Source organism: Xyrauchen texanus, chromosome 44, assembly GCF_025860055.1.
Source record: "Xyrauchen texanus isolate HMW12.3.18 chromosome 44, RBS_HiC_50CHRs, whole genome shotgun sequence".
In the NCBI taxonomy this organism is placed as follows: domain Eukaryota; kingdom Metazoa; phylum Chordata; class Actinopteri; order Cypriniformes; family Catostomidae; genus Xyrauchen; species Xyrauchen texanus.
Window position 1 is genome coordinate 5,644,281 of NC_068319.1, and position 15,417 is coordinate 5,659,697.

The 15,417-nt window shown below is 34.9% G+C and overlaps 1 protein-coding gene across 2 annotated transcripts; it reads left to right on the plus strand.

Moving 5' to 3' along the window:
* The first annotated feature begins 5,384 nt into the window (after positions 1-5,384).
* Positions 5,385-15,141, plus strand: LOC127636821 (centrin-3-like). Of its 2 annotated transcripts, none has more exons than XM_052117573.1 (5): positions 5,385-5,479; positions 10,217-10,352; positions 10,655-10,769; positions 11,642-11,833; positions 12,144-15,141. In XM_052117573.1, exons 1-5 carry the CDS (start codon positions 5,430-5,432, stop codon positions 12,185-12,187), a joined length of 537 nt encoding a protein of 178 aa, XP_051973533.1. In that variant the 5' UTR covers positions 5,385-5,429; the 3' UTR covers positions 12,188-15,141. The 2 variants fall into 2 exon arrangements, with proteins under 2 accessions (XP_051973533.1, XP_051973534.1); XM_052117574.1 differs by lacking the exon at positions 5,385-5,479 and adding an exon at positions 9,312-9,454.
* The last annotated feature ends 276 nt before the right edge of the window (positions 15,142-15,417 follow it).

Genomic DNA, 15,417 nt, shown 5'->3' on the forward strand with positions numbered 1-15,417 from the left:
TTTGTGGATCATGGATGGTCCGCAATGGTGACCCCTAACAAGAGCAGCCGAAAGATGATGAAGAAGAATTTTATTTACATTCTTTAACAGGGAAAGAAAACTGTCTAGTGCATTAATTTGACTGTTTTCTGAGCTTTGCCTCAGCAGTAAGCACATATTTAAATGTGTTGAACTTTGGCGATCTTGTGGCGGATGCAGGTTCGTTTCCAATGATTTCTTGTCCCCCTTCTATGGTCTCTATCCAATAAAAGCAACAAAGAGCCTTTCAAAAAAATGAAAAATAAAATCTTTAATGCACTCATCTATATATACCCAATGCCCTGATGAAATAGCTGCTGACAGTGCTGATCTCAACATTGTTACACACAAAACAAACACACATCAACAGAAAGTGAAAGTGTTTTTGTTCCTCTCACACCAGAAGGAATCAAGAGAACATATTGTACCACTGTCAAACGGCGGGCAGGTGTTACGTGCTCCCAGGCATGAAGGATGGGGGAGGGTTTCGTTTAACATTTGTGTGACTCAACTACAAAGCAGAACAGGTTCATTTGAGGGCAGAAAACAAGCTCAAACCAAACATCAGCTAAATGCAGCTGAACCTTTTCTCACATCACCTAGAATATGTGTAAATTACACACATGGTAAAATCTTATTTGTCTTCAGGGAGAATATGTCAGAGTTAGAAATCTGAGGTTCCTGCATTCATGCCAAGAGATGCTTGCTTGAATATGGCATGCTGTTTTAGTCTGAACACATTAGTACCAGTGTAAGTTGTTACAATTTTATTAAATGATCATATTTGCCACCTGGAAGGCTGGAATTGATCTTTAGGGTCTCATAGTCATAAAAACTGAATGTCTTCTGTTTATGTCAAACAGTTCAAATGAATCAATCAATCAACTGAAATTAATTCACAATCTGAACAATTATGGCTGTAATTATATATTGAAATTAAATACACTTAAAAAAGTGTTAACCTGCTATTGTTACCTCAAGGAAATATTTATACCTGATCTAACCAATAAATATTACTTTTGTTGGTGTAACCTAATTTAACAAGTTTATGTAGTCAAATTACATGGCACATTGAATAAAACCAGTTAATTTAGATGTTACCACATAAAGCAATTCTTTAGGTTACCTGACAAAACAGGCTCAGAATCAAATACTAAAATTATTTAATATTTTTCATGAAAAACCACTTCATACTAGCTATTCTTTTGACAACACGCACCTTTAAGAACTTAACACTCAGCTTAAGTGAATACAGATATCTGACAGCTACAGGTCATTGCATTGTCTGCAGAAGCACTAAACCTGTACTAAACCAATAGGTTTAATAGAATATAATGAAATATATTACATCAAATGTTTGACAGCAAATTAAAAATACAGAGGAATTAACTAGGGAGATTTTGCATCCACATTTGAAATATCAGAGGCATTTGGATCACTTTCAGTGGCAATTTTGCCCACTTATTTTGTATTGATGTTATATATTTTATAACAATAATTAGCGCTTTCAAAATCGCATGCATAAAACTCTAGCCTGATGTTCACTGGTTTGAGGTCAGGTTCCTTTCTCTTATGACCTTTCCGACAACTGACAGTTACTGACCGCCTAGTCAAAAGTCCAGTGGTTTTCATGGGTTGTAGGTCTGTTATGGGGCCACAGGGAAAAACAATGCAAAATGCAAATTATATAATGCAACTAACCATATTAGGGTATCAAAATTAATCTTAAGTAAATCTGCTTCCCATATTTCCCTATCAAACTCTACAGAGAAAACCCAGCTCATTTTCATTTTGTTGTGATGTCTGGTTTTATAATGGTCTGACTTTTTTATAGTTATTAGCAATTTACATTTAAGTACATTTAAACACACCCATTGGGTGCAAATACAGAGTCAGTTCAACCTTATAAATCCATGTGTTTACCTCATTTAACTTTACATCACACCATTCTGTGCAGCATATTACATATAGAAGATGGGTCAAATGGGCTCAGAATAGCTGCACTGTTTTTCTTGGCTTTGTGCAAGTTTGTCAGGAAACCAAGGACCCCTGCGGCTTCATGATTTGGAATTGTGTACACACAACATCTGTCTTTGCTTCATTCTCAGTGAGAGAATACAAGTGAGAAGCCACATGAGCGCATGAGGTCTTCAACCTTACGGCACAAGAAAAACATCTCCACATGATTATCAAGTGCCCCTCTGATCTTCAGACAAATATGGCTACTCAAAGAGCTTTTATGCAACCACACATGAAACTTGTTTCTCAAAAATATTTTTGGTACGTGTATCCATTATAATAATAAAATAAAATAAATTGATCAATTTTCACACATTATACATACATTTCTGCATATACATGGTGAAATTATTTATTTTTCACATATCCCAGCTAAGCTGGGGACAGAGTGTAGGGTCAGCCATGATACGGCACCCCTGGAGCAGATAGGTTCAAGGGCCTTGCTCAAGGGCCCAACAGTGGTGTCTTGGTGGTGTTGGGGCTTGAACCCCTGACCTTCTGGTCAGTAACCCAGAGCCTTAACCGCCAAGCCACCACTGCCCTCCGCTGAGCCACCACTGCCCTAGACAAAAACTCCTTGTGGTCCTGTGTGTACAGTGACCTACACAGCTGCATCACACAATGTCATCTTCAGCCAATGAGAATGCAGCAACAATAAGGGGGCATGTCTAAAACATCACACCATTACTGAGGTGAAAGAACAAGAAACAGGTATTTGGGGTGGAGTGGTTAAGAGAAAGGAAAGCACCTATTGTGAAACTGCACGTTATCCCATCAAATGACTCTTTATCCACAGGTACATGATGAGTCAATAGGTATTTGGATAAAGTAATTATGCTATTCATTAACGTTAATTATTGCATGTGTTTCATGCATTGTTACTCATAAAAGCTGATATATGTTCCAAGAAGAAATAGCTGTATTTTCAACAAAAATTGCATGTTATTCCAGATTTCGCTTAATTTCTATTTAAAGCATTGAAGTAGAAACATTGTGGTAGGGAAAAATATGTTTGACTTTTATTTCAAAGTAGGCCCTACTTGATACCCATTAATTAGTACAAACAAACAATAAAAATGTGACTCATTTCACCGTTCATGGGTGTTGAGAAACTAAACAACTAATTACCAATGAATCATGGCAAATTCTAAATTATAATTACTAGCCATGTTTCAGTATTTAATATTTATACAGTTCAGAAACAACATCAATCATCACAGATTAAAATAAACTGGTGATCGTCTGAAAACATTTATATATTGAAGTTGAAATAGAGAGAAATGTAAAAGGTGTTTAATGGAGAAAAATACTTTTATGGTTAGAATGTGACTATTAATCCCTAATAATAATAATAAAAAATGTATATATAAGAACTATATCAGATGTTACTATATATATATATATATATACACACACACACACACACACACACACACAGCGGGTGAAATAAAGTCAACCTTTTTTTCAGTAAATATATTTCCAAAGGTGGTATTGACGTGACATTTTCACCAGATGTTGGTAACAACCCAACTAATCCATACATACAAAGAAACCAAAACATATGAGCTCAGCAAAATAAGTTATGTGTAATAATGTGAAATGACACAGGGGAAAATTATTGAACATGCTTACTGATATTTATTTAATACTTTGTACAAAAGCCTTTGTTGGTAATGACAGCTTCAAGACGCCTCCTGTATGGAGAAACTAGACGCATGCATTGCTCTGGTTTGATTTTGGCCCATTCTTCCACACAAACAGTTTTCAAATCTTGACGGTTCCGTGGGCCTCTTCTATGAATCTTGATCTTCAGTTCTTTCCATAGATTTTCAATGGGATTTAAGTCAGGTGATTGGCTGGGCCATTCTAGCAGCTTTATTTTCTTTCTTTGAAACCAATTGAGAGTTTCCTTGGCTGTGTGTTTGGGATCATTGTCTTGCTGAAATGTCCACCCTTATTTGATCTTCATCATCCTGGTAGATGGCAGCAGATATTTGTCAAGAATGTCTCGGTCTTCATCCTTCCTTCAATTATGTGAAGTTTGCCAGTACCATTTGCTGAAAAGCAGCCCCACACCATGATGTTCCCACCTCCAAACTTCACTGTTGGTATGGTGTTTTTAGGGTGATGTGCAGTGCCATTTCTCCTCCAAACATGGTGTGTATTATGGCATCCAAACAGTTCAATTTTGCTCTCATCTGACAACATTATATTCTCCCAGTATTTCACTGGCTTTTCCAAATGTTGTGCAGCAAACTTTAAACGAGCTTCAACGAGCTGCAAAGAAAAAGCCACTTTTGAAACAGAAAAACAAAAAGAAAAGGTTCGAGTGGGCAAAGGAACAGACATTGGACAACAGATAATTGGAAAAGAGTGTTATTATGGATCTTAACCCCATTGAGCTTTTGTGGTATCTGCTAGACTGTAAGGTGTGTGGGACGTGCCTGACAAGACAGCCACATCAATGGCAAGTGCTACAGGAAGTGTGGGGTGAAATGTCACCTGACTATCTGGACAAACTGACAGCTAGAATAACAAGGATCTGCAAAGCTGTCATTGCTGCACTTGGAGGAGTTTTTGATGAGAACACTTTGAAGTAGTTTAAGTAGTAGTAGTATGTTTTTTTTCCAAATTGTAATAGTAATTTTTCATTGTGATCAGTTGAATGCCACATTGGTGAATAAAAGTACAAATTTCAAAATCTTTATATTATTTCAAACTTTTGGCCACCAGTGTGCTTATATTTACAAAAATAATTTAAGTGAGCGCCATTTTTGAAAGACACTAAATTATGATAAACTCTTTAAATGATCACATCATTAACGATATTGTTTGCTAGTCTTAATATTTCCCACACGTTGAAAATGAAAATGAGCTGGGGGGTTGTCGGGGGGGTCAGGACCCCTCTATCTGAGGGTTGTCCCCCCCTAAAATATCATTAAAATATGTGTACTGTAAATAATATAATGATATATTCTTAAAATACTTGTTTAAGAAATAAAATAATACAAATGCAAACGGGGCAACAACAAAAAAAAACCTTGGTGTCCCCTTCAAAAATTGCTCTTGAGAATTGTTGTTTATTGTCCCCCCCCAACATTTTGATGAAATTTTCGCCCCTGACACACACAGAGGCAGACTTTGTCTCATATCGGAGCATTAATAGGGGAAATATCTGCCTGTACATGTCAGCGCCTCCTCTGTCTGTACCTGGTATTGCGCTCAGTCCATAATGGAGTAGACGACTGTCAGGTAAGTTAAACAGTGAAACTTGCATCTATATTGTATTCTAAATTCTAAAGTTTGGTATTGATAATTAGGTGGTAATGATAAAGAATGCTAATCTTGGCTCTTTTCTCTCTATCTCTACCTCCCACCACCCCAATGGTGAGATGAACCTTACCTCAGGTACAAGCCCAAACACCCGGCCCAGCTTTCTGAGGTATGCTGCATTTAAGTACAACAAAATCTCACAAAATTACATTTGGAAACATAAAATGAAGTACAAGTAGTAATTGAAGACTATAATTGAAGCAAAATGGTTGTAGAGAAATAAGTAAAATGTGGATGTTATTGAAATGATGCCTACATTTTTACTTTGGGCTTGTTGACATCGCCCCAAAATCTGCTTTATTGTGTGGCCATTCACATAATGCGTTCTTGTGCCCAAATCAGCGAGAAGGAGCACAACAGAATAGTGAATGCAAAGGTCTGGAAACGCGTTCTTGTGTTCCGTCTGCGTTTTTTTTAAGTATTGGTCTATTTCGTCCATCTCTGGTCTTTGTGTCGCATCTTGCTGCTTTTTCTCTCACCTTGTGTTTCTGTTTTTAAGACTGTGTGTCAAGTTGAAAGCAGTTGGGTCCCATTGCCTGTTGGGGCCCATTGCCCAATTGCCTGGCTTGCCTAGTGTGTGCCTCTCTCTCTCATTGTGTGGATAGATAGATAGATAGATATACATAAGGGGTAATAAATTGTCAAACTTTTAAATGGTCAATGTTGTTGAGAATTTGTATAAATGAACTGATCAAATTAAAGTATTTTACATAAATGGATGATGCACAGTTAGTTTTATATGGTTAGGGGAAAAAGCCCTCATAAAGGCAGAAAATGTCCCAAATCCAGGGGGGAAAATATGTACCCTTATTGTAAAAAATTAATTTGAGACTGTATATATTCTCTATATTTATATCAAAATTTCTCTACCATCTTTCTTTTTTGTAGATGTATTACTAGTCTAGCATTTGTACTATTCTGGTTTACTCTTGAAAGATTGATGTTGTGGTACTGCCTTTTTTCTATTCTTTATGATAAATCGCGTCAGCATTTTCTCATTTGTATGTCACTTTGGATAAAAGTGTAAATGAATGATAATATGTTAATTTAAATATAATTGATCATTTCAATCTGTTTAATTCCAGTAGTAACACTTATCTATACAATAAATCAAAATAATTTTCTCAATGACATATTAAGTGACACATTATCACATAGTATAATTACCTCTTAAAATAGTAACTATGAAACCTCTGAAGGCTGTCTTCCTTAAATTAACCAAACAGATGACAATATTAATAATATAAATAATTTAAAAAAACACTCCCACCCCCAATGAACTTGTTAGTGTTGAAACCAGCACCCAGTTACCAGTCTGAACTAGATAGGTCCAGCCTCAGCAGCATCATAGTAGTTCCTCATATCCTTTTGTTCAGTACCAGCCAGTCAAAGCCAGTGTACCTCCCCCATGACACACTAACCTCGCACAACAATAACACACAATAAAACAGGATTAAGCAAAGCAAACCATGGTGGGAAATTGTGTTTGAAATGTGTTTAAGATATAATATTGCATTAATTATGTTTTTAAATGATTATAGATATTATCCAGGTATTTTAATGAATTAACATGGCAACAACCATATAGAAAAACACACAAAAAAGTCCAGCTGGTTCTGGGATTGGATGGTCCTTACATGAACAGCACTTAAGACCACAGCACCATGACTGTCACAAGTAGGCTAATGAAATGAACGGATTGTCATGTGACCAGTATCGTCCAATTAGAAAGAGTTGCTACATGGGATAGACAGGCTTTGGTTGTACAAGGCTCATAACCAAGGACCTGTCAGAGAGTGTGGACCACCATTAGAGTCATGAAGTCATTACTTTCTCTAGTACTTTCTGAACCTTCTAACCTGAGTTGACTTGCAATAGCACCAAAACATGTCAACACTGTATGGTACACAGGGCGGTGAAACATAAAATAGTGTTTGTGATGCCAAAGATATCATAGAAACAACTCTATGAAGGAATGCTGTACTTTGCATGCACTTAAAAACACAAACACTTTCCTTTTTGATGATGAAATCATGGGCAAGTGTGTTTTGCATGGCTTATGTGCACAGGATCGAGTACAAGCAAACAAGGCCCGTTTGGGTGCAATGGAACTGAATAGTTGACATGAGAAGCGAGGTAATTAAAACCCCATGCATATCACAAGAGTAATCTCGTCTGGGACTAAGTCTGTTGGGGTGTGGTTTGATGACCTTAAGATATTTTGAGCTGAAACCCACAAAGTCCTCTTTAGAACAGATAATGGGGCCCTGGGCTAATCAGAGGGGAAGTGGTTAACAGGGAGCCACCCATGTAACTTCCGTTAAATGTGCTATAAAACGCTTCGCTACCACTGTTGACCATGCCATGATAAAGAGACTATAGGAAATTGAAAATAACTCACACGGTGCTGTGAACTTGATAAAACCAAGTTTTTTTTTTTTGAGTCCTCAAAACTTTCCTGAACTTCCTTGTCGCGGTTAAAGATGACTTGTGATGAGGCATATCACTGTTTACACGGTGTTGGGTGACCTCTATTGGTGGGTAACTGTAATTTGGACTGTAAATGGAGGAGTAAGTAATAATTTCCTTCAGTCTGAACTGATTAATTGAACAGTTTGCGGAAAAATATTATTAATGATAAAAAAATATATAAACAATAGTAAGAATCGCATAAAAAGCAACAACAAAAAAATAAAAAATAAACAGAAAAATTGGAACAGTCCTGTTATGGCTTCTCACATGATTTCAATACTTTTAGTATTTTAACTACATTTAAATTTAGATAAAATATTTTAGCTGTTCAGTAAATGTGATATTCTAGTGGTAGCTATTTTTATTGTGATTCATCCATTTGTTATTTGTATGATATTATATAGTATATAAAACTAGTTGTTTTTAAATGTGTGCCCAACATTTTTTCAACAACTTCACAAGAACATGGAAATGTGGAATTTCTACATAGTCACAGTAATAAGCACTAACATTGCCAGATAATTTATATATATATATATATATATAAATTCCAATTCCTTTATGACTTAAGTTTTTTTTCCCCTAAAAGTTTAACTAATATATGGTTTGATGTCATTTTCAAATGTTATAAACAGCCCACATTTTCAAGTGTATGTGGTATTTGCACAATATTGTGTGTATATATATATAATATCTATACAAAATATACTTCTTTAAATGTCAAAATATCACCTTTAAAATATCACATCAAATACTACTACTATACATAGGCTATCAAAAATACTAAATCTTATCACACAATGTAAGTATTATACAATATAAGTCTTATCTCTCAACCTAAGTTCTGTTGAATATATAGTCTATTAATAATAAAAAATATCTAAAAACAATTGTAAGAATAGCAGAAACCACCACAACAACAGAAAACGTGCAACAGCCCTGTTATTATTTTAATATGCATATTATTAACTATATAAAACTAGTTGTTTATACTATTTAATGTGTGCCCAAAATTTTTTCAACAACTTTACAAGTTATTTGTCACAAGATCATGGAAAAGAGCTATTTGTATACAGTCACAGTAAGAACATCACTGACATTGCCAGAGAACATAATTTTAAATATATTGCAATTCCTTTATTACAGTTAAAGAATAAATAAATACATGTGTCAAAGTTTTTTCTCAGCATTGCAAAAAATACCATCAATGTCAGTGTATTTAGCGATCAAAGATTTGACAGGGCAGATGTTATGCAAAATTCTTCACAGCAGATATGAATGCATCGCCATCTCTGCGCATGTACTTCTGTACATTCCTGTAATTTTGCTTAGGCACCGCCTATTCACAGCGAGGAGCACCAATCAAAAGACGGCATAGAAAGCTTTGGTCCCTAACAACCAATCACAAGTAACCTTCTCTTGATACGTGCCCCTCCGCAGCCAATCGAAAGCATCTTCTTGACAATCAACTAGCAACGCGCTAAGCTTGGTGTCTGTGTCCTTTATTAGCAGCACTTTGAATCCGACAATCTTTAATCCTTTTGGACGGATTTGGGTTTCAATATTAGTGAATTTACTGCCTTCATACTGCAAAAATGAGCCTGTCTCTCAGGTAAAGATGAGATGTTTAGTTACTATCGCTGATTGTTTATTAAGTGAATTGCTGTGTGTTTAGCATACTAGCTGGTGCCTGTGATTCTGTTCAGTTATAATGAAAATACGTACAAATAAACATCCTTTAATGAGCACTATTGATTCTAGAGTGAAGCTCAAATTGTTTTACGAACAAAAGCTAAATCCTACTCTCAGATTTTTATTTTTCCATTCGATTGCGCCCTGTTGTGTATAAATCACTGACAATACAGCATTATCGACTATAATGAACGATGTTCAAAAATGTTGTCTTGGTAGGCAGCTCAAAAGGTTGTGACGGGCAGCTAATAGATTTATCTGGGTAAATGGCTTATCTGAACTAATGTAATGTTTTTCAATAGAAACATAAAGGAATAGTTAACCCCAAAAAAATGACAATTATGTCATCATTTTCTCACACTCATGCTGTTCCAACCCGTACGACTTTTTTTGTTTTATTTGGAAAATAAAAGTAGATGTTAGAATGTTTGTGACTGACAGCATTAGTCACTATTCACTTTCATTGAATGGAATAACTAACCGAGGCTGTCAATCACTTCATATACCATGAAAGAACCATCACACAGATTTAGGATAATTTGAGAATATATATATATATATATATATATTGGGGGGTGAACAACGCACATTCTTTATATCATTGAACAAGACTAAATCTGATTTCTGAATGTTTAAATGTTCCTGTTTAAATCCTTTTTCATTTCCATATATGTGCCATCAGGACAGACCTAACTGCTGATAAGAGTAAAAGGAAGAAAAGGAGAGAACTTACCGAAGAGCAAAATGTTGAAATCAAGGAGGCATTTGAACTCTTTGATACAGACAAGGACAAAGAAATAGATTATCATGAGTTAAAGGTAAAGATTCCTAAAACAACACAGCACATGTGTAATGAATCTTCATTCATCTTCAGGTAACTCTCTGTTGAATAAATGGATTAGTAACTAATCTTGGCAGGTAAACCTGTGAGAATAAGACTTTTCCCATATCAAATTCAGACAAAGCTCTTGATGAAAGTATTCGTTTATTTTTTAAGAATATTGTTTGTTGTTGCTGGTATTGTTAATAATTACAATAACATCGTGTTCTGACGTGCTATGGGCAAGAAAGTGTTTTTATATATATTTATGTTCCATCGATATTAAAAATGATCTTCCAGGTGGCGATGAGAGCACTTGGATTTGAGGTGAAGAAAGTAGATGTGTTGAAGATCTTAAAAGACTATGACAGAGAAGGAACCGGGAAAATAACATTTGAAGATTTCAAAGAAGTGGGTAAGTTGTTTTTGTTTATTAAAGGGATAATTCACCCAGATAATGACAACTATCTCATCATTTACTCACTTTCATGCCATCCCAGATGTGTATGACTTTCTTCTGGTGAATATATCAGCTCTGTTTGTTCATTAATTGCAAGTGAATTGGATCCAACATTTTGAAGCTGCAAAAAGCACATAAAGGCTGTATAAAAGTAATCCATATGACTCCAGTGGTTTAATCCTTGTATTCTGAAGCACTTTGGGTGAGTAACAGATAAATATTTGACTCCTTTTTTTACAATAAATTTCCACCGCCACTTTTAGAATGTGAACGAATGTGGAAAGTGAAATTGGAGATTTATAGTCAAATATTTATTTGCGTTTCTCGCCCACACATATCATATCATATCACTTCAGAAGACATGGATTTAAACCACGTGAGTTGTTTGATTAATTTTATGCTGCATTTATGTGCTTTTTGGAGCTAGAAAGGTCTAGTCACCATTTACTTGCATTGTAAGGACCAACAGAGCTGAAATATCCTTCTAAAAATCTTTGTTTTCTACAGAAGAAAGAAAGTCACACACATCTGGGATGGCATGAGGGCGAGTAAATGATGAGAATTTTCATTTTTGGGTGAACTATCCCTTGACTATCCCTTGAAAACTCTGCTTGCTTGATATGAAGCAAAACATGCATTTTATATTTAAACAACTGTAGTACTGTAAACTTGATGTCCAATGTAAAATATGAGTCCTGAAACAAAACCAATTGAAAACCACTGTTGTTTTTCAGACGGGTGAATATCTCTCATTATAGTCTCAGAAAGCCAAAAAAAATGGCTTGCTGAAAAAGTGCTGAATAGTTTTTTTTCTGTTTTCTCTCAAGTGATGGACATGATATTAGAAAGAGACCCAAAAGAAGAAATCTTGAAAGCTTTTAAACTGTTCGACGATGATGAAACGGGAAAGATCAGCCTGAGGAACCTGCGGCGAGTGGCCAGAGAACTTGGCGAAGACATGAGCGATGAAGACCTGCGCGCCATGATTGATGAATTTGACACAGACGGGGACGGCGAGAGTAAGTTGCTTGATTTTTTTTTTTTTTTATCAAGGGAGAGAAAAAAAGTTCTATTTTTATTGCCTCTGATGAATGGAAGTAATTACTGTGCTTTTCCCAGTTGGCCCTAAGTGCTTTTCTCAATTATGAAACCGCAAATTAATGTGTTGCAGCCAACAAAAAAGGGAGCAGTGAAAATGAGTGCTGTTGTCGAAAGCTGTGATATGTAATTTAATCAGCAAGATATTAATTGTCTGTGTGGTGAAAAAGTAGGTTAAAAGCAAAGTGAATTTAACTGATCACATTTGTTCTTGTATTTATTGTCTTTTAGTTAATCAAGAGGAATTTGTCTCTATCATGACCGGCGACTCGTGAGCTGCTGTGTTTTTTGGAAATCGATTACTAAAGATTTCACAGCACATTTAGGCTGTGAAGAATCAATCGTTCAGTTTGAAGACTGATCTTATTCATGAACAGTAAACTCCATTGCAGATGTATTGAACGGTAGACCTGGTTGGTGTTAAAAGTCTGGACAGAAGCTTGGAAAGAACTGTACGTGATCAACAAAGGAAATTTCAGGTCATGAATTGGCTGGTTAGTTTTTCAACGGATTACTTTATATTTTATGATCAGAAACCTCTTGTTATTACTTTTATTAATGATTTGTGTTGTAGTTGTTCATCTTGCATTTGAAATAACATTCCAGAAGTACTATTTATTGTAAATCCTTAGTAAAAAATTACATTTTCATTTGTTTCTTTGGCTAAAAAGTGCTAAAAAAAAAAAAAAAGGAGCAGAAAATCTGTTGGTTTAGATTAGTAAATGTGCCATTATTTGATGTTATGGCTGTACGAACTAGAGGTTAACCGATATATCGGTTTTACCGATTCATTGCTGTCGATAGTTGCTTTTTGGAACTGTCGGTTATCTGCAAATTGACGCTGATAGTTGCATTATTCTTTTTTAAATTATTAATCCTCTGTGACCAAAGCCCTTCATCTGTTGAATATATATATATATATATATATATATATATATATATATATATATATACTACTAAAAGCTTAATTTGGTGAATTTTTACTTAAAATATCTTTGCAACAAAGCCATGACTTTGTCTGCATTGCTTTTTATGGACTAAATCATGATTATTATTGTGAAATGTTATAAAAAAAATAAAATAAGACAAGTATGACAATTCACAAGCTATCGCTGATGGTCTACTATTGATGAATGATGATCTACTTTATATTATTAATGCTCATACAGTATTTATTAGTATTTATTTACTTTAAAGTAATTCCATTGTTATACAGTACATTAAAGAGGATTATAAGTGTGCATGTTTTGTTTAACTTGCGTGTTTGTTTGAGCTGGAAGCACATACATGTCAAAATAAGAGTCCCCAGTCCATTTCAGGCTTGTTTATAATTAAAAGTCCTGCTTTATGCACCAAATCTTTATTCATTTATGGTTATTATTGGGATTTTGGTTGCACAACAAACACGCATCAGGCCTTTTTCACTACCTTAGTTGTCAGTATCGGCAAAATCCACTATCGGTCAACCTCTAATATCGACAGACTATTATATTATACTGTGATATTTAGTGGCACATTATTTTGTGGCTCCTGAGATTTAAAGGGTGTTTTTATTTTTTATTTTATATTTTGTTTCTCAATCTTGTCCAGTAGAGGGAGACATTAATCATAGAAAATCAGGGCTGCTGTTGAATTTTCTGGGTTTTCAAAACAACAGTATTCGGATATGTTATTTGAGTCAAAGGAAAAAGAGAGATTCCTATTCAGATGATGCAGAACTTTTACATCTGTAACATTATAGAGTGAAAAAGATGCATCAGAAGCCACACAAGCAAACAAATTGAAATATGAAATGCAAAGCAAAATGGTTCTAAAATTCTTCTTCCAAGCCCGTATGACCTTGTCTCTTCCATGAAACAAAAAGAGATGTCCGTCAGAATCTCCTTTTGTGTCCCATGGAAGAAAGTCATACTGGTTTGAAACACCATGAAGGTGAGTTAATGATTTTCGGATGAACTGTTCCTTTTAAACACACTTTACATTTGTGTGTGAAGGAAACTTCTTTCAAGGAACCACTTGTTTTATTCAAAAAGGTTTTTTTTTTCTCTCTGTATTGAAAATTGAATGCCTTCCTATATGTGATTATGTTGTCAATACACCATGACACAGAGATGACAGGAAGGCTTTAAATGTGTTGAGCATTGCCTTGCCTCTTATAACACTGTCCAAAATGAAACCTGTGATTGCAGCTTTAAATCCAGACATATCCTTAATGTTGTGTGGATAATTTATTGAATGTGTGTCTAAGAAGCTGAGGTTGCATTGCAAGAGGTAAGAACAATCACCTATACATCACTGTTGCCGTGCATCACAGACATGGGTCAGAGACCACAGGTGGAAATGAAGCCATATTTTTCTAAATGCTACGTCTAAACGGATAGGGTCAAAATTTGTACAAAAGTTTGGTAAATGGATGTGATTTGCACAACTCTTATCGGACTTACAATATGATCTAGATACTGTAAAAGAATGAACCTCTTAATTAACATAACAATGTCTTTGCATTGTGTATCTGATGAGGACTTAAAATTACGAATTTCTAAAAAGGAAGACTAAGATTTTTCACAAGATCAGAAATGAAAATGAACAGATGTGACTTCAAGTACTTCATTACTTCAGTTATTTAAACATTCGAGTCACTTTAGACATTTAAGTTGAATTAAAATTCTGTCATCATTTATTCACTCATGTCATTCCAAACCTCTGACTTACTTTCTTCTGTGGAAACTAGGTGCATTATGGTCGGTTGCACGACATTCAACAACCAATGACGTTTGGTGTCATTGACATCGTCAAACATGCTGCGATTCGCCTTCACACTTAAAGTCTGAATAAGCATTTTGAGATATTTGATGGCGGGCAAGATTTTCACTGAAATGTCGGTCCGTTTCTCACAATGTTTTTTTAATGAGTAGAAGCTTTTGAATATTCTATTCTAGAAGTTCTATTCTACTTTTAGGATACTTTTATGGAGATTTGTTTTTTGGAGCTTGACAGTCAACATATTGTTTAATTGTATGAAAAAGGGCAGTGACATTATTCCTTTAAATATATATTTATGTTCTGTGGAATAAGTCATTGATTTTGGAAATAAATGTGGTTGTGTAAATAATAAATTTGTTTTAAGTGGAATATTACTTTAAATACAAAATACAATGAGAAAAAAATTATATATTTTTAGACTTAAAATACATTAAATATCAAAATATAGTTGATCAATGTTGACGCAATTTGTGAAGGGCATAGTTCACCCAAAAATAATTTACTCACCCTCATGCCATCCCAGATGTGTATGACTTTCTTTCTTTTGCAGAACACAAAGTTTTTTTTGAAGAATATCTCAGTTCTGTAGGTCCATACAATGCAAGCTAATGGTGGCCAGAACTTTGAAGCTGCAAAAAGCACATAAATTAGATTAGACTAGATTTAACTTTATTGTCACTGTGCAAAATACAAGTACAGAGCCAATGAAATGCAGTTAGCATCTAACCAGAAGTGCAAATAG

Bases quoted from the DNA above. Each gene is read 5' to 3' on its own strand.
- LOC127636821 (XM_052117573.1), top strand. From the start codon at position 5,430: ATGAACCTTACCTCAGGTACAAGCCCAAACACCCGGCCCAGCTTTCTG. The intron at 5,480-10,216 runs GTATGCTGCATT...ATGTGCCATCAG, and splicing joins ACCCGGCCCAGCTTTCTGAG to GACAGACCTAACTGCTGATA. The intron at 10,353-10,654 runs GTAAAGATTCCT...ATGATCTTCCAG, and splicing joins TAGATTATCATGAGTTAAAG to GTGGCGATGAGAGCACTTGG.